Consider the following 24004-nt stretch of genomic DNA (forward strand, 5'->3'; position numbering starts at 1 on the left):
CACCGTGTCTAGACCGTATTTTTTTCTGCTTCGGACCGACCCATCAGACCTGATCCAAATGTACACCTATACCACCGGGTGTAAAAACCGCTGGAATCGGTCAGAACCCGACCCGCTGCCAAGCCTAGTTCTTTCCTCTCCTCTCTTTTTCAGCCCCCGGAGCCGCCTGCGTCACCACATCGTCATCGTGCGTGTAGGAGTGTCCTCCAGATCCAGAGCCGGCGCGCCGCCCCTGCCTCTCCTGGCCTCTCCGCCCTCCGAGCGCGCGCCGACGCCGCCCCTAGCGCCGCCCGTAGCTCTAGCGTCGACGCCCTGCCGACGCCCAGAAAGCGTCCCGGCCTTCACGTAAGTTGCAGACTGCTTGCTCTTGGTCTGGTTCTCCTAGGCATTGCCAGTGAGCAGACGTTCGTGTAAAGAGCAGTAGCTGGAAGTCCCGAGTCTCGAGTGGAGGCGGATCCAAAGCCAAAGCCAAAGCCAACAACCGCCGCTGGGACGCGAGGGATCGATTCGGAGATGGCGTCAACTAGCTCCGCCGGGGACGTGGGAGACTCAGGTACTAATTCCCAAACAAATCCTGGATACACGGAATGCTTTGCATGGTTTTGCATTGATGGGATTGGAATCCTCGCTGAAAAAAATGCAAAGGGAGATTACAAGCTAGATGGTGCGTTCCTTGTGGGATTTGCGCGTCCAAATCTGTGTCTTCAGTGCAGAGATCGTCCTCCCTGTAATTCGTTCGTAACATTATATGTCTGCAGGGTATTCTAGTCCTGTACGGCTCTTGATAAAGTTACTGTTCATTACTTGCCTTTTCTTGTGAGGTCGCATTACGATTAAATTTCAAGCTTTGTCATTAGTTTCTTTACAGCTCAGGCTAGCTACCAGTGTCCTATGCATGTGAGTGATCCTGACATTCATACTTCAACTCTGACACAAACAGAGGACTGTTTATAGGATACTTCTGCAGATTTATCTTTTCAGATGTGATGTCTAATTTTGATGCAAGTCTCATAAGTAGGATGAGATAACAGCTTGAAATGTATAAACAAGTTCCTGACCCTTTGGTATGTGGGATACATAGAATTATAGAAAGATGGGTTATGTTGGAACATGCAGTTCATTTCTTGTTATGTCCCTTGAGAACATGTTTGTAAGGGTTCTGTATCTTTTGATACTTTGGTTTAGAATAGTTATCTTTTTTAGATGTCTACCTCTTTAAATGGGTAATATATGGCACAACAGTTGGCACTAGTAACTTTCATGCCTTCCTCACAAATGGAGGGAGTGAACCATTGTGTATCAGCACAAGACTAAGAAACAGCACATGACTCCCTTTTTTAGGATATGAAAACCACAGAAAAGATTTGATCATACAACTTCCAGTAGAATCGGTTTGACTTCCGAGTTACTTTAATGTGATGACCTTTTTATATAGTGCACTTTTGCTACTCATGAAAACGAAGGCAATGTGTTGGACTAGCGTGTTTGATATAGTTTGTGGATACATTTTTTTGTTCTCTTCTTTATAATCTTTTATTAAGTCAAACAATATGTCTGTTTATAGTCACTATTCATGAAATGCATGCATGGTATTTTAGAATGCACAACAACTGTTTCTTGCTAAAACACAACTAATGTCTGATCAGAACAGAACCCCATAATTGTTTCTCATTCTTTTTTCAGTTAGGGGCTCTGTGGATGTAATTTTTCTGCTATGTGTTTTGATCCAGGGTCAAAAGGTGCGGTTGCAGATAAAACACTTACTGCTTCTGCAAACACTAGTAGCTCACATCAAGAATCTCATGATGTTGGTATGTATAGTGTTTGCTCCACCAGGCTTTGAGTTGCTCCTCTGTGTTCCAAAATAATGTTGTGCTTTTGTGCTTATTTTTTTAGAAACAAGCCTTTTAGATATTTGGGTCAACAAATTTGTGATGCATATGTATAGGCTATGGACCATATTCTTACTGCAATGTGTTCCCATTCATGATTGATGGATGCTTCTTGCTTGCAAAGTTCAGCACACCGTGGCCTCTTGATGACTTCTGTTCTTTTCACCAGATGTTATGAATTATTCTTTTTTTTTCTCGAACATGTAGGAGAGCTGCACATCATTATATTAAGAATAGAAAAAAGGTCCCGACATGGACCAGTACAGAACAAAAGGCCGTTCAAGGCGGTCAGAAATGAAAATACACAAAAATATCCATATCAGTTATAACAAACTTCTACTGCTAGGCCCCCACTAGATCCCTGGAATGGGTGCTGTAAGAAGATCCAGATGCTTGGCTCCAGCAATCTCCCATAACTCTCTTTCTTCTTAAGCACTTCTGAGCTGCCTCCAGGTTGGGTGTAATTCTGTCAAAAACACATCCATTTCTATGATTCCAGAGGGTCCAAAACCCAAGGGTTATTATTAAAGAATTAAATCCCTTCATGGCAATCCCTTGCAGCTGTTGACTAGTTCTTCTCCACCATTGCATAGCACTCTCTTCCCCCTGTTGGGGTACAAACCCTTGCAAATTGACTTGTCTAAGAAGCTGAAACCAAAAATTCCTAGCAAAGACACGGCCCACCAATAGATGTTCTATATTTTCAGGCTCTTGGTCACACAGGGGACATTTATCAGGATGGCTTAGACCACGTTTCTCCAGACGATCTGCTGTCCAACACCTTAAATCAGCTAACCATGAAAGAATTTACATTTAGGAGGTGACCAGGTCCTCCAGATTCTTTCTCAGTGTTCAGATCGGGTCGACCCAATGAAGAGACCATCATAGGCTACTTTGGTTGAGTATTTTCCATTAGTAGCAAACCTAAATATATGCTTGTCTTCTATGCCTGGTTGTAGCTGGATTGTTTGAAGTGCATCCCAGAGATCAAGGAAATCAGCCAACAGTCAAGGCCCCTTTAATATATGTCAACCATTTTCTATCTATTAAAACGCGAAAGGGCCTCTAGCGTAATGGTTAAGGCTTCCGAGTAGCACCTCTAGGTCCTGGGTTCGACCCCCCTCGGGGGCGAATTTTGGGCTTGGTTAAAAAAAATCCCCTCGCTATGCCTCGCCCGCTCTCAGAGATCGATATCCTGCGCGCCACCCTCTGGCTGGGCCGTTGCAGAGTGGGCAGTTGATCGGCCCGTTAGTGATGGGGGCCAGGGTTCGGGGGTTTTCTCGGTCGGGACCGTGTTTGGGTCTCTTCTTAATATAATACCGGGAGGGCGGTCTTTTCCTCCCCGGCCAAGTTTTTTTCTATCTATTAAAGCCTCATGCACAGATCTGCTGTTCTTAATCTTCTTTGGTACAGCTGCCATCGATCTAGGAGCAATGTCTTCAATTTTCTTTACATGAATCCAAAGATCTTGCCAAAATAAGGTTGAAGATCCACTCCCAATCTCAGTGAGCATGGCAGCGGAGAAGAAGGCCATCATCTTTTTTGAAAATTGCATAGGTAGCGAGGACCATGGTTTATCAGGTTCAGTTTTACCGAGCCATAGCCATCTCAATCTCAAAGCCCATCCCAAATCTTTGAGACTTGAAATACCAAGGCCGCCAAGCTCAAGAGGTCTACAAACTCTGCCCCAAGCCACTAAACAATGCCCTCCTCTTGCATCTTTGCTTCCACGCCAAAGAAAGCCTTTTCTGATCTTGTCAATAGCCTTGAGAGCTCCTGGGGGTAATTCTACTGCCATGGCAAAATAGATGATCATGTCTGTCATCACATACTGCACCTGTACTCTTCTCCCAGCCCTAGACATTAGATCGGCTTTCCAGCCAGATAATTGGTCAGCCACTCTGTCAATAATGGGTTGCACCTAGGTTCTGGAGAGTTTTTTTAATGACAGAGGAAGTCCGAGATATTTACAGGGAAAGGATGAGAACTCACATGGAAGCTGTCTATGTAGTGTTATCAATTCCTCCTCACCACATCATATAGGATAAACACTACTCTTCTGAATATTAGTTTTCAGACCTGATGCTTCTCCAAATAGCTTCAAAATATTGATCATAGTATGGATTTCACTCTCCCTAGGTTGCAGAAAAAGTACCACGTCATCAGCATATAGTGATATCCTGTGCTGCAGGGGTCTAGACTTAGCAACAATACACCCAAGAATATCCATTACCAATATAAAAAGCTTAGGTGACAGAGGATCACCTTGTCTCAGCCCCCTTTTAAGTTGAATAATATCCCCTGGAACACCATTCAGGAGAACTTGTGTAGAGGAGGTGGCCAATAACCCACTCAAGATATCTTTCCAGATCTGCCCAAATCCAAGTTTCTGAAGGACTTCAAGCAAAAAAGGCCAAGAGACGGAGTAGAAGGCCTTGGTGATGTCTAACTTCAGCAGTGCCCTCGTCTTTTTTTGTTGATGAAGTAATCTGGCAGTCTATTGTACCATCATGAAGTTGTCCTGAATGAAACGACCTTTAATAAAAGCGCACTTCCTTAGGGAGACTAAATCATGTAACTTTTGGGACAATCTGTTAGCCATCAGCTCAAGATATCTCTCCAGATCTGCCCAAATCCAAGTTTCTGAAGGACTTCAAGCAAGAAAGGCCAAGAGACGGAGTAGAAGGCCTTGGTGATGTCTAACTTCAGCAGTGCCCTCGTCTTTTTTTGTTGATGAAGTAATCTGGCAGTCTATTGTACCATCATGAAGTTGTCCTGAATGAAACGACCTTTAATAAAAGCACACTTCCTTAGGGAGACTAAATCATGTAACTTTTGGGACAATCTGTTAGCCATCAGCTCAAGATATCTCTCCAGATCTGCCCAAATCCAAGTTTCTGAAGGACTTCAAGCAAGAAAGGCCAAGAGACGGAGTAGAAGGCCTTGGTGATGTCTAACTTCAGCAGTGCCCTCGTCTTTTTTTTGTTGATGAAGTAATCTGGCAGTCTATTGTACCATCATGAAGTTGTCCGGAATGAAACGACCTTTAATAAAAGCGCACTTCCTTAGGGAGACTAAATCATGTAACTTTTGGGACAATCTATTAGCCATCAGTTTGGTGACAAGTTTAGCAATACTGTGCACTAAACTTATAAGTCGAAAATCTTTTACCTCTTTGGCACCTTCCTTCTTAGGTATGAGAGTTACATAAGCTGTATTTAGCCTACCAAATTGCCCAAATTTCCTGCTCGAAATTGCAGAAATTACAGCCATCAAATCCTCTCTGATGATTGGCCAGCACACTTTATAAAACCTTTCTGTGTACCCATCTGGTCCTGGCGCCTTATCTGATGGTAACTGCTTTATAATTTCAAAAACCTCCTTTTCAGACATTGGTGCATCCAAATCAGCCAAGTCATGAGTGGGTAATCCCAAGTAGTCCAGGTCAACTGTTATGGATCTGTCCACCCTGCTGCCCAAAAGCTTATGGTAAAAATCATCCACCACTTTGACCTCATCATGATCAGTGTATGTGCCACTACCCGAGACAAGTTTGACAATAAGATTATTCCTTTTTTCTGTATCTAGCATGCATATGGAAGAGCTTGGTGTTGGCATCCCCATCCTTTAGCCAATTGATTCTTGATCTAATTCGGGCAATGGTGCGCTTGAGGGAAGCAAGGGCTAGTGAATGCTTCTTAAGACCCCTCATAAGCCATTCCTCCAATGGGGACATGATTCACATATCTTGAGCAACTTCGAGTTGATGTAGGATTTCTCTTGCAAGTGCCAACTGGGAAGCCACATGACCACTCATCTCCTACCACAACCCATGGATCATGACATGCACTTCTGATTTGCCTTAACTCTTGTAGAAAAAAGATATCTTTTCATCATTACTTTGAGGCCCATACACGCAAGTTAACCACCAGGGCTGACCATTAGATTTCTGAAATTGTACAGAGACACTATAAGCATCCACTCTACTTAAACATGTCACCTTCACATGCCTTTTCCAAGATAGTACTCCTCCACTATCTCCAATAGATGGTAGAGCAATGAACTGATCAAAATCAGCTCCTAGTATGGCCAACATTTTCCTTGATTGATTCCCTGCATCTCACCATAAGATTAAAAAATGTTCTAACAGAACTCTGTCTTGATGCGGAATTAAGACCCCTTACATTCCAAATAATTTTTTCTTTGGATCCATTTAACATTTTTGACAGCAACTATAACCGGGAAGGAAAAAACATTAACAAGCAGCAAATGCCATCTCGGCTTCTGCTTACCTTAAATTCATCTGGCACTTCCCATCCAAAAAAAGCTGCCGGCGCTTCAACATGAGCAAGAGGTAAGTTTTCAGAGAAAACTTTCAGATAGTCTTCTTTTGCTTGCTGGCTGATTCCCTCCATTTCCCCAATCACTTTCAGGGCCTTCATTGCTTGTTTTGTGGACCTTGAACATAACTCTTGTTTGTCATATTCAATCCCTACCCCCGCAAGGTGACGACTATGGTGTGGGGCACCAGCAGAAGCCTGGGCACTCTGCAGCATGAAGGAGAGGCCATCAGGTGTTACAAGAAGGCTGGAGACCTTCATGGCAAGTTTTTTGAAGAATTGTTTATGCTCAGATGTTAGGGTGGTCATTTCGGCCGCCTGCAGAGCTACTTGGGTAGCATGAAGCCATGAACGCTAGCAGCTGGACTGAACCCATTGACCTGATTGGCTGCCATTGTATTTTTTTCAGTAGAGCTCACTAGATCATTTAAATCTGTACCCACCATCACAGTTGTACCCGGGGATCGAGGGCCGTTCAGTTCATCTGCCCTGTTATCTGAGTTATTCTTCTTGAACCGTTTTCTGGAGTACACCAATAGATTCTTGGTGGTGTATTCAGTTGATCAAAGACAGGTAAATTCACTTCTTCATTGGTGCACTTCCTCAACTCTAAACCTCCAATCCAGTTCAACTTCTCAGCCTGCCTGGAGATGACGGCATATTCACTTCAAAGGACATCAGGGTAGGTGAAATAGCTGAAGGATCATCATCAGTATCCGCAGGCATATCCGCATTCTCCCTGTTGTTGCAAACTCTTCTAGTATAGACGTGCAAAGCTGTGTCATCAGTAGGTGAGAATGCTTCAGAAGGGGCCCTCAAGCTTAGGTCTGAAGGGGAAATCAGGCTACCATGTATCTCTGACTGAGAAAAAGTCAGCTGAAAAGAGCCTACATGATCCTTCCCCTCAATTCTCCTATCTGATACGTTCCCAAACTCATAAGACATAGCAGTCTGGACCACTTCATCCCCATCACAAGGCTCCATCATAGGGACCTCAGCAACCTTGGGGGACAGACGAATCTCCAGGATATCACTCATTTGGGGACTCAACGCTTCAGTAATGGGGCGAAGGGGGCGCCCGCTCTGTTCTTGGGAACCCACACACATGACGCCATCTTCGAACCACCCGAGCGAGCGCCAATTGGGGATGGGGGCACGTTGGGCAGCCTCATCTTGGGAAGCCACACGCATGGAGCCCCCTTCAATGTTCTTGAGCAGGGGATGGAGCGAGGAAGCCGAAGTGAGCTGTCTGCTGTCCTCCAAGAGGTCAAACGCCTCAGACCCAGCCATGCCTGGACCGGCAGTTGAGGCAGGAAACCCGCCGCCCGGTGGTTGGGTTGCAGCAATGGACCGAGCCACGCATGGACAGGTAGCCGAGCCTGACCCTCCATCGCCGCCGCCTGGATTGGACGCTCGCACGGGCTGGAGTCGCGCCTAAACTGGCCGACAAGCCAGGTACAGGCCATCCATTGCCGCCGTCTGTGATGCACGCACATGAGAATCGAGCCGTGCATGCAAGACCGTCGAGCCGGGTACCACCTCTTCCGATGATGGCGACGGCGAGGCCTAACCTCATCAGGTTTCAGCGAGACCAGGGGAGCATCCATAGCTTTGCCTTTGCCAGACTCAGCCATGCCAGAAGGGCAAACCTGGTCCACCTTACTCTAAGTTTAGTATGTATCTTATTTTCCTAGTGATGTTTCAATTATGGTATATAGGAAAACATTTTTAGGGACATCTGGAAGGAAAATGAAATCTACATTATTTCTGCATTAACATACATGAGCTTGTACAGGATACCTGTTCGCTCAAGTTGGCATATCCACATATGTGATAAATAAATGAACTTGTGATACACATGCACCATATTTTTAGTTCTAGACATCATAGTGTTACATGTCATGCGTGTTTTTGATCCTTATTATGCAGTTATGCATGATGCACATCCTTTAATTAGTATATTAACAAATACTTCTTTTCCTTGTAGATGCAAAATCACGTGTGGAGGACATTTGGAAGAAAATGAACAGTGGTTTTCCTAATAAGATGCCCAAACCTGCAATGACAAAGCTCAGTACAACAGAAAAACAAAAGAAAAATAAACCAACAAATGTGAGTAATAGTTGTTTATGAACTTAGCAGCATTTAGGTCGCCTTGTGAAATATCTGCTGATTGGATTTTTTACAGTTCTCTTTACCTTTTGGGATATATATTCTTTTCTGTAGAATTGGATGACTGTTCTAGGCCTTTCACCAAGCAAGGCACATAGTGTCGATCAAGGATCCAAAAATGGGCTACAACAGACACAACATGAAATGAGCGAGGATGCTAAAAAACTTGCAGCCAAGGCCCTTGCAGCTGCCAAAAATGCTGCTGCTGTGGCATCTGGACGAGGGAAAGTGGAGGTAATCCAAACTGTCAGCATCACGAAGCCTTTATTTTTGTTATTATTACATAATGTAAAATAAAACTTGCTAAAAAATTGTAACAGAAAATGGTTTATATGTAGCTGGACTCTTTTTGCATGTCTAGTGCATTTTCATGTTCATTTTATTTAAATAATTTTTACTGCGACTGGTTTCATAAAATTTTTAAACATAAAAAAAATAGTAGCACAAAAACGTGGTCACTCCCTGGAATTATAGTTCTGGATATAGATGGCAAAGCTCGACTGCTTTTGCAATATGTTTGTAAGCTTTAATATCAGAATGCTGAACAACTGGTACTCTTCACACGATCCAACAGATCACTGAGGTAAGGGACTTTGCTGGGAAGGACATCGAAATCAAGAAACTGGTTGATGCTAATTCAAAGGAGGCAATCGAGAAGGCCAGGGCAGGTGGTGCCGCCCCATCAGCTGTCGATAACATCCTAGAGCAAATACGGAAGAAGCAGAAGCTGAGCGTCCTGGACAAGACGAAGAAAGACTGGGGAGAGTACAAGGAAGAGAACCGGGGCTTGGGGGAAGAGCTGGACGCCTACAAGAAGAGCTCGAACCAGTACCTTGACAAGCAATCATTTCTGCAGCGAACCGATTACCGCGAGTTTGAGCGCGAGCGGGATGCCCGGCTGTCAATGATGGCCAAGCGGAGGACAGATACGCGGGAGGACTGAAATGTTTCCCTGTAACTCCGTTGTAGACATTCTTTCGAGATAATGGTAGACACTAAATTGTCAATGCCTTCCAGCCCCGTTAAATCTTCTTTTTTAGAATTATAATGTGCTGATTATAATTTACAAAGATGCACCGTGCATGTGCGTAAATTGCATCTGGTGGTTTTGGCAAACATTTCTGAGCTGCATAAAATGCAGTCATGATTGGATATTTCTGAAACCGGGAAACTTTGACGAACCAGCAGCACTAAGCTCTGAAAGCTCGAAAAACTAATGATGTTGGTTAGAATACCATAGATGATTTGGTCAAACAGTAAGATTTCCTTTCTATATATTTTGGCATAAGAAAAATGAACGACCGTGCTTTCGATGTGTTGAATAATTTTATCTGTTGATCATCCGTCATGTGAATCAGTGAGTGGATGACAAGATGCGGCAGACGTCGATAGTGTCCATGAGCCGGCCTGACGATAAGAACGAGTGTCCGTGCTTTCGCTAGTACGCCAAAGCTGCTCGCATCAGTGATCAGATCACTGATCAGTCAGTTTAGTGGAACCTGAAAACTCGGGCCGAGGCGCCAGCCAAGTGCTCTATGCAGCTAATGAATAGCCAATAGGCCCATTGAATATTATTCTTGTGGTCGCCGGGAGACAGCGGCTGCCCAACCATATAACTGTAGGGGAGACTAGGAGAGCAGGAGTACATTACAACCGCGCGCGGAGCACGCGGTCACAGAAGAGAGACGACGGAGAGCAGCCATGGCCGCAGGAGCCGCGTTGTACTACCACCCAGGCGCCGGGAAGGTGAGCCTCGAGGCGGTCGTCCCGTCCTCTCCGTCGCTGGCCCTGAGGCTATCGCAGAGCAAGGTGCTGTGCGTCAGCAGCAGCCGGTGGTGGATGAGGCGAAGATGGGAGGGGAAGGCGAGCAGCGTCAGCAGCAGGGCAAGGGCAAGAGCAAGCGCAAGGCCTGCCTTGTTCTCCCCTGTGGCCATGGACTGGCAGGAGTGCACGTACGTTTCCTCTTCTTCTTCTTCTTCCTAGGTGCTCGAGTTTCTCGGTTGATTTGGTATAGCCTAGTTTTGACCTGTGCCACCCATTGTTACCGCGTACTGATTCGCTTGGAGAAATTTCCCCTTTTCCCTAGATGATTGAACTACTTTGCTTGTTGATCAGAAGCCAATGTTTGCTTGAAGGGGAGTCGAGTTATTTGCCCAATGAATTTTATAATGGGCACAAACTGGGAATTCGGGTGAAATGTAGTATTGACGTCTCCGAACGGTGGTCCATTGAGTGATGAAGAGCTTGTGTAATATCCCGATGAGTATTTCTCATGGCGGACACAAGAAATGCTGGTTTGCATTGGATAAGACTGGATTTTGTAGGGCCCAGGTTGTGGATGATTCTTATACCAGATTCCATATATGTGACACCCAGAAAACCCTCCAAGTATGCTAATTAGTGCTATAAATGTTGATCTGTATGTACTTGCAATGGCCAAGGCTTATAAATCCGACCATATTGTACCTTGCTTTTATAGTTATAGGTGACTGCTGAGTACTGGATTGTGCATGAGTCTTGATAAAAATCCTCCAAAAACAGTAAACTCGTACCAGAGTCTCCTTGTATTTGAAAACATCAGCAAACGGCATCACCAGTGAATGGCTTGCTGAACTTACCTGCTTAACGTTTCATATATTCTGTTCATTCATCAATTTTTCCCTAATTATGATTATGTGACTGATTGTTGCCTTCAAGGAACAGTACCGAGCTTGAAGTTGATGTTCCATGCTCGGTGGCCTATCAGTGTTACTCAGAACGGGAGAGTATTCCTCAGTGGATGCCATTCATCTCGTCTGTCAAGGTAATTGTCAAGATGTAGTAAATACTACCCTTATTTCTCAGTGGTGAAGCTAGAGCAAACTAGAGGGGTATAGGGTACTCTTGCCTCTTGGGTGCATTTGCGGTGAAAGTTTAGACAAAATCACTGTTTTGACATTTTTAGGGAGATGCATTTGTGCCCCTACTCATCAAAGCAGCTATAGGGATTTTTCCTTCTCGTACTACATGCAATATTGTCTGATCAGATATGATCATAAATGCAAGGGTATGCTTGCGCAGAGGCATTGGGTATCATGGAATAAGTCTTGAGCATCTAGAGGACAGCAGTCGCTTTTGACTGTCCTCTGTAATCCTTTAGCATCTAGAGGACAGCTTAACTGTCCTCTGTAGTCTCTTTAGCATCTAGAGGACATCAGTCGCTTTTTGACTGTCCTCTGTAGTCTCTTTAGCATCTAGAGGACAACAGTCGCTTTTGACTGTCCTTTGTAGTCTCTTTAGCATCTAGAGGACAATCCTGTTGTGTAGTGTGTGTGAGAAGGTGTGGTAGTGCAGCCTCTAGGGCTATAAATATGGGTCTCCAACCCTTACATGGGTATGACATTCTGTAGTGTTTGAGGAAATAAACAGAAAAATTGCCCAACTCATAGTGTCATCCTCTTGATGAGAGTTAAAGTCCCTCTACTTGCAATTGGTATCAGAGCCAAACTATCCTGCAGCCTAAACATCTCTTGCTCATCTCCTTCCCGCGCCTCTCCCCACACTCAGTCGGCAGCAAGAGCTTCAACTGTTCCTTCCTCTCCTGATCAGACGAGCAACCTTTCGTCTGAGATAGCCTCTTCCACACGCAGCGACCCCTCACTAGCCCACCATGTCCCTACGCTCGGTCACTTCGAGTGCCCGGCGCCAGCAGGAAGCCGAGGTCGCCGCGACACAAGAACGAGAGCGAGCAGCAGCGGCGAGGGCAGCACGGCTGGCGGCAGCGGAACTGGCAGCAGCGAGAGCGGAAGTAGAAGCAGCGGAGGCGGCGGATGATGCACGTGCGGCGGCAGCAGAGCTTGAGGTTCTGCGCGGCAGTAGAGCTGGCAGCTCTGCTTCTGTCGACGACAACACCGATGAAGAGCTTAGGCTGGCGAGGGAAGCAGCGCGAGAGCAGGCGGCACAGTGGGCAGCCGCGCATCCCCATGGGGGCACGCGTGGCGGCAGCCCAGATAGGCGCCGACGCGCTGACGGGGCTCCGGGCGAGGGCGCACGCGGCGGCAGCCCAGCCGGGCGTAGATGCGCCGGCGGTGCTCCCGGCGGCGACGACCGAGTCGACGGAGATCGCGGCCTCTACAGGCGGCGCGACTCTCCTTCCCCGGATCGGTACCATGGTCGCCGCATGGCCCAGGCCATTGTTAGGGACATCGGTCCCGGCGGTGGGTGGCCTACCCTCACCAAGACCAACTACGTCGAGTGGGCCGCGGTGATGAGGGTACGGCTCCAGGTTCGCCACATGTGGGAAGCAGTTCGGTACGGCGACGTCGACTACCACGAGGATCGGCGGGCGCTGGATGCCCTCATTGCTGCAGTCCCGTCCGAGATGCAGTTTTCGCTTTCCCAGAAGCGAACTGCAAGGAGGCCTAGGACGCCATCGCTGCGACCCGCATCGGCAGCGACCGTGCCCGCAAGACCACACTGCAGGCACTTCGCAAGGAGTGGGAGAACCTGGCCTTCAAGCCAGGTGAGGATGTTGATGACTTTGCTCTCCGCCTCAACACTCTGTTGCAGAAGATGGTGCAGTTCGGCGACGACACATACGATGAGGAGAGAGCCGTTGAGAAGCTTTTCCGTTGCATCCCCGAGAAGTACAAGCAGATTGCTCGCTCGATCGAGTCTCTGCTAGACCTCTCCACGATGACAATCGAGGAGGCGATAGGTCGTCTCAAGGTGGTCGACGGCGATGAACCACAGGCTCCCTCTGGGCCTATCACTATCGGTGGGAAGCTACATCTCACTCGGGAGCAGTGGGAGCCCTGCCAGGGTGACAAGAAGATGGGGGAGTCCTCAACACGAGGCCGCAAACGCGGCAAGCCGCGCAAGGCGTGTGGAGGCGCCCAGGCCGGGGCGCGAGGACATGCTGAGGGTGGTGCCCGTGGAGGTGCCCAAGGCGGCGCCGTCGGCAACAAGAAGCCAGCACGAGACGACGGCTGTCACAACTGCGGCAACCTTGGCCACTGGGCCAGGGACTATCGACAGCCACGACGTGGCCAGGCCAACGTCGCACAGGCGGAGGCGGAGGAGGAGGCCCTGCTCCTGGCACATGCAAGCATCGAGCCATCTCCAGCGGCACCAGCCGCAGCGGCACTCCTCCACCTTGATAGTCGAAAGCACGCGCTTTCCTCGGCGACGGCTCCAACAAGGACATGATCGAAGGGTGGTGCCTCGACACCGGCGCCACTCATCACATGACCGGCCGACGGGAGTTCTTCACCGAGCTTGACTCTAGCGTCCGAGGCTCCGTCAAGTTTGGGGACGCCTCCGGCGTAGAGATCAAGGGCGTCGGCTCAGTCGTCTTCACCGTCGCGTCTGGTGAGCACAGACTGCTCACCGGAGTCTACTACATCCCCGCGTTGAGGAACTCTATCATCAGCTTGGGACAGCTGGATGAGAATGGTTCGCGCATGGAGGTCGAGCACGAAGTCATGAGGATCTGGGACCCCTCTCGTCGCCTTCTTGCCAAGGTACGCAGGAGTCCAAATCAGCCATACATCCTCAATGTGAAGGTGGCACAACCTTGCTGCCTTGCTGCTCGTCGAGACGACGGGGCATGACAGTGGCATGAGCGCTTCGGGCACCTTAACTTCGAGGCCCTGAAGCGGCTCAGTGCCAAGGAGATGGTACGAGGCCTGTCGTGCCTTGACCATGTGGAGCAATTCTGCGATGTCTGCGTGTTGACAAAGCAGAGACGGCTCCCCTTTCCCCAGCAGTCGAGCTTCCGAGCCAAGGAGAGGCTCGAGCTCGTGCATGGGGACTTGTGTGGCCCGGTGACACCAGCCACACCAGGAGGACGACACTACTTCTTGCTGCTCATCGACGATCTCTCCCGCTACATGTGGGTGATGATCCTTGGCAGCAAGGGAGAGGCTGCGAACGCCATCAGGCGTGTGTAGGTCGCTGCGGAGGCGGAGTGCGGCCGCAAGCTGCGCCGTGCTGCGCACCGACAACGCAGAGGGCTCGAAGGCCTACCGCATCCTTGACCCAAGAACACAGCGTGTGCGCACGGCGCGCGACGTAGTGTTCGACGAAGGGCGAGGATGGGCGTGGGACAAGGCGGTGGACGACGGCACGACTCCGACATACGACTTCACCATCGAGTACGTCCACTTTGAGGGAGCTGGGGGAGTAGGCAACTCTTCTCCGAGCAGGTCTACCCCAGCCCCCAAGTCTCCACCGACTCCAGCGCCAAACTCTCCAGCTCCTGCTACAACGAGCTCTTCACCACCACGCACTCCAGCCACGACTCCGGCTACAGCGAGCTCTTCGCCACCACGTACTCCAACACCGACGGTACCCTCTCCGGGAACGTCCTCTCCGACACCAGCTCGTGTCGAGCACAACCCAGTGGAGCTCGTGACCCCTCTGTCCCGCGACGAGGAGCGCGTCGACGCGTGCTACGACGGCGAGCCGTTGCGGTATCGAAGGGTGGAGGGCCTTCTCATCGACCCGTTGGTGCCAGGCCCTGCATCTTGCATTCTGGCAGGAGAGTTGCATCTTGCATGCGACGATGGTGAGCCTCGGTCTTTCGTGGAGGCCGAGAAACATGCGGCTTGGCGTGCCGCGATGCAGTCGGAGATGGACGCGGTTGAGACGAACCGCACCTGGGAGCTCGCTGATCTCCCTCATGGTCATCACGCGATCACCCTTAAATGGGTGTTCAAACTGAAGAGGGATGAAGTCGGCGCCATCGTCAAGCACAAGGCTCGCTTGGTGGCACGCGGTTTCCTACAGCAGGAGGGGATCGACTTCGACGATGCTTTTGCCCCCGTGGCACGGATGGAATCCGTGCGACTCCTCCTTGCGCTGTCAGCCCAACAGGGCTGGCACGTTCATCACATGGACGTCAAGTCGGCGTTTCTTAACGGCGACTTAAAGGAGGAGGTCTACGTACACCAGCCGCCAGGTTTTGCGATCTCTGGCAAGGAGGGCAAGGTGTTGCGCCTGCACAAGGCTCTCTATGGCCTGCGACAGGCACCGAGGGCGTGGAATGCCAAGCTGGATTCCACGCTCAAAGGAATGGGTTTCACGCTAAGCCCGCACGAGGCGACCATCTATCGACGGGGCAATGGAGGAAGTGCCCTGCTGGTGGGTGTCTACGTCGACGACTTGGTGATCACCGACGCCAAGGATGCAGAGGTGGCAGCGTTCAAGGAAGAGATGAATGTCACCTTCCAAATGAGTGACCTGGGGCATCTCTCCTTCTACCTGGGGATTGAGGTGCACCAGGGAGACTCCGGGATCACACTTCGCCAGACCGCCTACGCCAAGCGCATTGTTGAGCTGGCTGGGATCACCGACTGCAACCCAGCTCTCACTCCGATGGAGGAGAGGCTGAAGCTGAGTCGCGACAGCACGACGGAGGAGGTGGATGCTACACAGTACCGGCGTCTTGTGGGGAGCCTTCGCTACCTCGTCCACACACGACCTGACTTGGCATACTCTGTCGGCTACGTTAGTCGGTTCTTGTAGCGACCGACGACGGAGCATGAGCAGGTTGTGAAGAGGATCATCCGCTATGTTGCGGGGACTCTCGACCACGGTCTCTACTACCCGAGGTGCCCTGGGGAGGCACACCTTGTCGGGTACAGCGACAGCGACCACGCCGGTGACATCGACACTAGCAAGAGCACAAGCGGGATCCTCTTCTTCCTCGGCAAGTGTCTCATTAGCTGGCAGTCGGTGAAGCAGCAGGTGGTGGCCATGTCCAGCTGCGAGGCCGAGTACATAGCGGCGTCCACTGCTTCGACTCAGGCGCTCTGGCTGGCTCGACTGCTCGGTGATCTCCTCGGGAGAGACACTGGAGCGGTGGAACTCAGGGTGGACAGCCAGTCCGCTCTGGCATTGGCCAAGAACCCCGTGTTCCATGAACGGAGCAAGCACATCCGGCTGAGATACCACTTCATCCGAGACTGCTTGGCAGAAGGGAGCATCAAGGCACGCTACATCAACACCAAGGATCAGCTTGCAGACCTGCTCACCAAGCCCCTTGGGAAGATCAAGTTTGTTGAGCTTTGCTCCAGGTCCGGGATGGCCCAACTTTCTCACAAGACGACGCCCAAGACTTAGGGGGAGAATGATGGAATAAGTCTTGAGCATCTAGAGGACAGCAGTCGCTTTTGACTGTCATCTGTAGTCCTTTAGCATCTAGAGGACAACTTGACTGTCCTCTGTAGTCTCTTTAGTATCTAGAGGACAACAATCGCTTTTTGACTGTCCTCTGTAGTCTCTTTAGCATCTAGAGGACAGCAGTCGCTTTTGACTGTCCTCTGTAGTCTCTTTAGCATCTAGAGGACAATCATGTTGTGTAGTGTGTGTGAGAAGGTGTGGTAGTGCAGCCTCTAGGGCTATAAATATGGGTCTCCAACCCTTACATGAGTATGTCATTGTGTAGTGTTTGAGGAAATAAACAGAAAAATTGCCCCAACTCATAGTGTCATCCTCTTGATAAGAGTTAGAGTCCCTCTACTTAAAGGGTAGACCTACCTCTTGAGCGCGTGTCATGGTGGAGGCGTGCTCATACTATCATGCATCATATTTAATGTGATACACAAACCTTGTTGCAGTATTCTATTCCCAAAGTGATTGTCATACTAGCTATAGAGGTAGGTATGATCATAGTCACAAAGTTCCTGGATCGATAGGGTCGAGGAAAGTGATACACTACCTGTGAGAGATTGTTACATGGCGGTAACAAAAATGGCATCGCGTATCTGGGTCGGGGACGACGTTCTCGGGTCGAGGGTCGCTACCACCGTACTCGTTTCTTGTGACTATGAGTATGATAACCTATGTCCGTGGATACTGAGGCCTAGGCAACTGGCCTAGGGTGATTGGCTACCGGTGTAGTCCCTTGTACTTTATTTCATTTCTTAGTACAACATGCGTGCGCACCCGTGGTTACAGGACAGACACATGTACCATGTAGTGGTCTCAAGTGTCCTGTAGCCTAAGTCGTGTGCGAGCACACTAAATCAGACCCATAATGTTTCCCATCGCACTTTTAATGTGTTGTACTCTAGACTTATCCATTAAGGTATCTCTAAGGGATAGTCCTTAGGGCCTTAGATATGGGGCCAATGTATCGGGGCCTAAGAAGCTAGTAACATGGAATGGTGTGGCGTTTCGTGTTCTGTCGTTCCTCATTTCGAAAGAGGAACGGGAACAAGATCGATGGGTGGAACGTCGACTCGATCTTTGACTCGGCAGGCACAGGAATGTCGTCCAGCCTCGCTGTCGGTCGTTGATTGGCACGTCGCACATGCGACTCTTAGGACGCGGGACGCCATCCCACACCGGTCGCACGCTCCGCACTCCGGCTGGCCGTCAGCGATGACGCGGACAGCGAACGCGGAGCCGCCTGCATTGGGTGTCATCGGTATCCCTAGTCGGATGCCGACGTCATCGATGATACAACGTGGGGCAATGGGCAACAACTACTATGGCTAGTGAGTGGGGATCGGGGAGCCGTTCAATTGGTGGCTTGGTGCGAATGGTAGCTCGCAGATGTCGTGCTCGGGTGCTCGGTGGCTACCGGAGTATGGAGGCGAATAGTCTGACAAGTGATGGAGACGGATGTTGGGGGTTGGGGGCTGGCGTCTTGTGCTGTTGTGCAAATAAAAGGTGGCCCTTGGCAAGGGTTCTAAATTTTGGATGGATGGTCGATATTTGGTAGACTGAAATGTAATGGTCCAAAAGAATATATGGAAAAATAATTGGAAAAATGCTTTGTAGAGAACCGATATCAACACGACATGTATGCTTGAGACAGGAGACAACCATCACAGAAGCTAAACTTATTTCATGTCTCACTGGTTGTTTTGGTATTATCGTTCTGTTATCGTTCCAAAATGTCATGGTCCACGTTTCACTAGTCAAAAAAATATGACAAGGTTTACCCCCTTTGTACCATGGTTCCAAAAAATAATGTTCCTTGATTTGTGTTCCTGTTCCTCGATCCCGTCGTTTCAGAAACATGACTTCTTAGCCCAGGTCTAACTACATCTGATGGGCCCAACACATCATTCTGCCTTGAGATAGGTCAAACTTAGCCAACCCGAGTCCTCAACTTCTCCGTGGAACCCTTGGGTCCTAGAGGACATGGGTCCCAATCGGCGTCGAAGTATAAGGTCGAAAACCCAAGGGCCCTGAGTAGCTGAGCATAGATGGGGGGTGGTATGCACTTAGGACCAATCTTACTACTGTGGGACACGAGGGGCCCTAGGGCCGTATAATTTTAGGTGCCCTATGGCTTAAGAGGCCTTGGGGTCATACCCCAGAGCATGTGGGGCCCCGAGGGCTTATATCATCTGGTGCCCCAGGGCACAAGGGGGCCTGAGAGTGTATACCATTAGATGCCTCGGGGCACCAAGGGCCTTAGGAGCTTATATAGTCAAATGCATCTTGGCACCACAGCCCCGAAGGCTTATATTGTCAGGTGTCCTAGGGCTAGAGGAGCCTTGAGGGATTATAACATTAGATGCCCTAGGCTTTAGGAGCTTATATTTGCTTGTCATGGAATGTGCTGCCCTATGGACAACCCTAAGGATGTCCTTCCATAATTTGACTGAGTTGTGCCCCTCTCTGGCTGGGGCCAAGAAGGGTACCGAGGGAACTAGGCCCTAGGTGCAGTGGTATTTCCATGGTGGACCCCAAAGTCAGCCTCCTAAGTCAGCATCTTTGAGCATGTCTTGGTAGGGGTCGTGGATATGGCCTTCCTTGGACGTTGACGGAGGCTCCCAGGCTCGTTGCTGGAATGGTCCTGGTCCTGCAAGCAGGCCCACTTTCCTACCTACACGCCTCATGGATCAACTTCAAGAATGTTGGCCCCAAGGATGTACATCTTACCGCTCGGGAACAAGCGTGCACCTTGACCACTAAGCCCCTGGGGCAATCGGACGCAAGGGGGATTAAACTTAGTTTAGGAAAATAAATATGACCCACTAGGGCTTAGCAGACTTATATGACAATTCTAGACAATCCTCTAGGTTCCGCCTCTTACTCCTATCCTGCGCTATGACACCATCTATCATACACTGCAATCTCTGGCCCGAAAGTCGAAGCGTTGGTGTTAGGCGTGCCTTGCGCCTGTTCCCTTTGACAGTCAACCCTTAGTCTAGTGGACTAATCATTGTGTCGAAGGAATTCTTAACTACCTGATAATTTTTCAGTAAGGAATTAATTACGGTAACCCATTCGATTCCCGAGTAAACCCTCGGGGGCGAAGTTTGATAGACAACAATGTCTCATCCCTTACAACATGATTACAGGTTGTAGACACCCAAGTGTTTTAGTGGTCACTTCTAGACATTTCTCGTGTCGCATGGCCTGATTTTTTATGAGGGTTGTGTGACGCTTCAGTCGCCTCGCTCGAAGGGTGGAGAGAGAGAGAGATGGTGGTTTAAAAAGGAAGTCACACATGGTCGTACCCTTTCTGACACGAATTTGTTGCCTCCTTGCTTTTAGTCTTTCACTAGTCATCTTCCTCCTCTTACTCCAGCACAATCCCATTCTTGCAAACACTCCTCATAATGGCGGACCCATCCATCCTCAAACACCTTCCAAAGGCTCGCACTCTGAATGAAGAGGGGCTAGACCAAGTCCGAGAGATCCTCGGCTTTCGAGCAACGTCTTCCTTCTACCTTCCCAACGTGGCTCCATCAAGAGGACAACGAGTATGTTACCTTTTACGCCCACCTTGTTGGAGTCCACTTTCCCTCTCCCAATTTCTCTACACCGTTCTTGATTACTACGGTCTTCAGCTTGAACACCTTACGTCCAACGTCGTGATTGTCATCTCCACCTTTGTCTACCTTTATGAGGCATTCCTCGGAGTGAGGCCTTGCATCACCTTGCTTTGACATATTTTTGTTGCTTGCACTTCTTGTGGCCAAAATCCCTTAGGAAGGTGTACTTTTAGTTGCATACCGGGCCCTGGTGTCTTTTCCACTACATCCCCACCATCTTTTTCTAGGAATTGGGAATGCTAGATGACCTCTTGGGTATACGTAATTGCCTATCGGAGCAGCTTCTGGAGATGCTGGCAGGGGAGGCAGAGGTGGACCGGTCCTAGGTCCTAGTGGGAGGACGTCCCTCAAATGGATGAAGGTTGGGAGCCAGTCCTAGTGAGGATCAAGGAGCTTGTTAGGGCCAGCCTATCGACGATCAACCTTCTAGCCCGTTTCCTGGCTCGAAGGATTGCCCTGCTTCAAAGACACATAAAAGTTATGTGTGAGTACGACGAGGTCTAGGATGAAATACGGGTCGGGCTAGGACCCGAGTGGAGTTTCCACGTCACTACCCATAGCACCCTAGTTCGTCTTTGTGTGGGTCCTATAGCGACAATATGCTCACGCTTCCCGTAGGCATTCATGCCCTCTTTGAGAGCAATGGGGTGTACGGGCGAGCAGCAACAACAATGCCTGAGTGCAATACAAGTGGCCTCGTGGCCCCAACAAGAAGGATCTTGTTCAATGGTTGTTGAAGACGTGGAGGACAAGGCCGAGACACTAACCGAGGGTAGGTGGCCCCTGGTGTGACGTGCACCTGCGAGAGTAAGTGGCCCTTGAAGTCGACGCACCCCTACGAGGCCAGGAGGCCCCAACTAGGAGATATCCCAGAAGGGGAAGAGGTAGCACGAACGAGGCCGATTCAAGTCGTTCTCGTAAGAGGGTGACATAGCTTGGGGACCCCTCCCCCACAAGCATCAAAGGCAAGATCCAGAGATCCTTTTCTCGGGTACCTGGCACCTATTCAAGTAAGTAGGCTTCTTTATTTCTTCTCTTTCCCTTTTTACATATTCTTATGACTTTTTTAGACCTATTGCAACATCAGCCCAGTGTGGGGCACTCAGACCCTGAGGTCGGCCCATGGCCCGACTCAAATGGAGTTTGGGGCATCATTTCCTCGCGATGGCGAGCATGCGCCACCGCAGGGACATGCTGATGTGCCACTGTCTTTGGGCACCGCAAGGACAGATCCCCCTAGGGTCTTAGATGTGGGGGTCCATGTCCTAGGGCCATACTGCCCCTAATGGAGTCGCTGCATATTTCTGCCTTGAGACATGTTAGATTTAGCCAACCTAAGTCCTCGACTTCTCCGGAGGACCCTTGGTCCCTAGAGGACATGGTTCCCAATTGGCGTCGGAGTATAAGGTCGGGAACCAAAGGGTCCCAAGCAACTAAGCATAGCATGTGTTTTGGGGTTGGTCTGCACCAAGGACCCATCTTACTGCCTCGAGACGCGAGACCCCGAGAGACCCTGAGGGCCTATAACACCTAGTGCCCCAAGGGCTTATACTGTCGGATGCCCCGGGGCGCGTGGGGCCCAAAGGCTTATACCGTCAGGTGCCTCAGGGTGTCAGAGGCCCTGAAAGCTTATATTGTTAGGTTCTTGGGGTGCCAGGAAATCAAGAGCTTATGCTATCAGATGTCTCGGGTGCCAGGACCCTAGAGGCTTATACCGTCAAGTGCCCTAGGGCACGAGAGGCTCCAAAGGCTTATACCATTAGATGCCATGGGGGCCCAAGGAGCCCTAAGGTCTTATTTGCATGTCATGGGATGTGTTGCTAGCCTACCATGTAGACAGATAGCCCTGAGGATGTCCTTACATAATTTGACTAAGTTGGGCCCCTTCCTTGGGGCCAAGAAGTTGGGTCCTAGATGCAGCTAGGGATAGCAACGGGTATATACCTATCAGTTAGTATCATTCCATACCCGTGTTGTCATGTCAATTAAAAATTCTAATCGTTAGGTTACCCATATCCGCATGTGGCTATACAATCTTACCCGTACCCACACGGGTAATTTACCCATCGGTTAACCCGTACCTGCTAGGAAAGTCTCAAATTCTAATATGTCAATCACTCAAAATGCCAAACAAAGACACAAAAATAAGTTTAACTTCAAATATAACAAACCATATGATTACATAACTTGATAGTTAAATAAACGATAGCTAGAGAAGGATTTTAATTTAGCTAAGATGGGATTTATTAGATGGTTATAGTGGTATAACGCGAGTAAATTTTACCCACGGGTACACGGTATGGATAGTACCCACCCGTACTTGTACCCATCTACCCGATGCGTAGAGGTTCTTACCCAATGACCATTAACATACCTATGGGTAAAGAAATTATTCCATACCTATCTTCGTATCGGGTAAAACCTATGAGGTATTTGAGTTTCGGGTACTCGTTGCCATCTTGAGATGCAACGATCTTTCCATGGCGGGCCCTGAAGTCAGCCTCCTAAGTCTCGACCTTTGAGCGTGTCTTGGCAGCGACCGGAGGTATGGCCTTTTTTGTGCGCCGACAAATTGTATGATGAATAGATCTTTCTCTTGACCTCAGTAATCAGTTCTGCACTTTGTTTCTTTTTGGTTGCCCGTGGTGGCATTGTCAAATATGGTTTCAGTGTGTTTTTTTCCTCCGTTTTAGTTAATATGGTTATTGTGTGCTGTTTCTCCTTTACTAATGCTTCGCTTTGATATATTGTGTTACATTAAGTTTGTTTAGCTTCGACACGCATACTTATGCAATACAATTTACAGATCCTTGAAGATAAACCTGATCTTTCACGGTGGACTCTGAAGTACGAGGTGCTTGGGCGGGATGTAGAATTTTCTTGGCTTGCACGTAACATGACAGTAAGTATCTGCTATTACAAGGCCGATATCAGTTTATATGTGAACATTCATTGACATTACTCCGTTTGTCAGCCTATTAAAAACCAGAAGATCCATTGGCGATCTCTTGAAGGTCTTGCTAATAGGTAAGTATTAGTCCTCAGCACTTCCATTTCACTGCATCAATGTTCTACACTTGATTGGATTCAGTACAATAATTGTGTGTAGCCTGTAGTTTTGAGTGCTTTGCCGTTTTTTTTTCTTTTCTTTCAAAGCCTTGACGCCCTGGAAGTTCAAAGTAACCAATTTTGCTTGTTGCAGAGGTGCTGTCCGGTTCTTCCCCAAAAGCTCATCCTCCTGTAGAGTACAAGTGAGTATTCAGCCTTGTGACATTTATTTTTACCTTCAGGTGACATGTTCCTTCAAAACATGATCTTCCTTTTCATTGCTAAACGCAGCTGACGGTGGCATATGAAGTTCCTGAAATTTTGGCCCCAGTTGCATCAGTAAGTGGCGTATGCATAAATCTTATGCTTGCGTAGCAAATCCTTGAACTGACCATCCAACTATCATTCACCAGGCACTGAAACCGTTTCTGGAAAGCTTGCTTCTCAAAGGTTTAGAGCGCTTTGCCACATTTGCCAAGGAGCGTAATAGCAAGATACCTCAGGCTTAACAGCGCCATTACTAGTTCCATTCTAGTGAAGCCACATCACAATGCATGTAAAGAATGATGTCATTATGGATGTGCCCAAATAATGTACCCAAAGAGAAGTGAATACAAATCTGTCAAAAGTTGGAAGTAAGCTTCTTGCTGTATGTCATTGTAGTGTTATAACGCCATTATAAATCTTGAATATAATTATTGGTAGCATCACATGCCATCTCATTCTCAGTAAATTTCACCAGAATACGCATCTCCAACGTAGACCCGATTGT

At 48.8% G+C, this 24004-nt stretch overlaps 2 protein-coding genes across 6 annotated transcripts; both read left to right on the top strand.

Annotated features, from left to right (window-relative positions):
- The first annotated feature begins 92 nt into the window (after positions 1-92).
- On the top strand, positions 93-9642 carry LOC100282347 (craniofacial development protein 1). 5 transcript variants are annotated; one of them, XM_008674640.3, is made up of 8 exons: positions 120-345; positions 422-553; positions 1731-1811; positions 6122-6246; positions 6326-6494; positions 8220-8344; positions 8459-8638; positions 8979-9522. In XM_008674640.3, the coding sequence occupies exons 5-8, from the start codon at positions 6407-6409 to the stop codon at positions 9345-9347; spliced, it is 762 nt and encodes a 253-aa protein (XP_008672862.1). In that variant the 5' UTR covers positions 120-345; positions 422-553; positions 1731-1811; positions 6122-6246; positions 6326-6406; the 3' UTR covers positions 9348-9522.
- Positions 9643-10046: 404 nt separating this feature from the next.
- On the top strand, positions 10047-23922 carry LOC100282056 (uncharacterized). The gene is made up of 7 exons (NM_001371820.1): positions 10047-10356; positions 11108-11207; positions 22991-23086; positions 23159-23211; positions 23387-23435; positions 23524-23571; positions 23646-23922. Exons 1-7 carry the CDS (start codon positions 10106-10108, stop codon positions 23739-23741), a joined length of 693 nt encoding a protein of 230 aa, NP_001358749.1. The 5' UTR covers positions 10047-10105; the 3' UTR covers positions 23742-23922.
- The last annotated feature ends 82 nt before the right edge of the window (positions 23923-24004 follow it).

The sequence above is a fragment of the Zea mays genome, chromosome 3, assembly GCF_902167145.1.
Source record: "Zea mays cultivar B73 chromosome 3, Zm-B73-REFERENCE-NAM-5.0, whole genome shotgun sequence".
Classification (NCBI taxonomy): Eukaryota; Viridiplantae; Streptophyta; class Magnoliopsida; order Poales; family Poaceae; genus Zea; species Zea mays.

Bases quoted from the DNA above. Each gene is read 5' to 3' on its own strand.
- LOC100282347 (XM_035965848.1), top strand. From the start codon at position 514: ATGGCGTCAACTAGCTCCGCCGGGGACGTGGGAGACTCAG. The intron at 554-1,730 runs GTACTAATTCCC...GTTTTGATCCAG, and splicing joins CGGGGACGTGGGAGACTCAG to GGTCAAAAGGTGCGGTTGCA. The intron at 8,639-8,978 runs GTAATCCAAACT...ACGATCCAACAG, and splicing joins CTGGACGAGGGAAAGTGGAG to ATCACTGAGGTAAGGGACTT.
- LOC100282056 (NM_001371820.1), top strand. From the start codon at position 10,106: ATGGCCGCAGGAGCCGCGTTGTACTACCACCCAGGCGCCGGGAAGGTG. The intron at 11,208-22,990 runs GTAATTGTCAAG...TACAATTTACAG, and splicing joins CATTCATCTCGTCTGTCAAG to ATCCTTGAAGATAAACCTGA. The intron at 23,436-23,523 runs GTGAGTATTCAG...TGCTAAACGCAG, and splicing joins CATCCTCCTGTAGAGTACAA to CTGACGGTGGCATATGAAGT.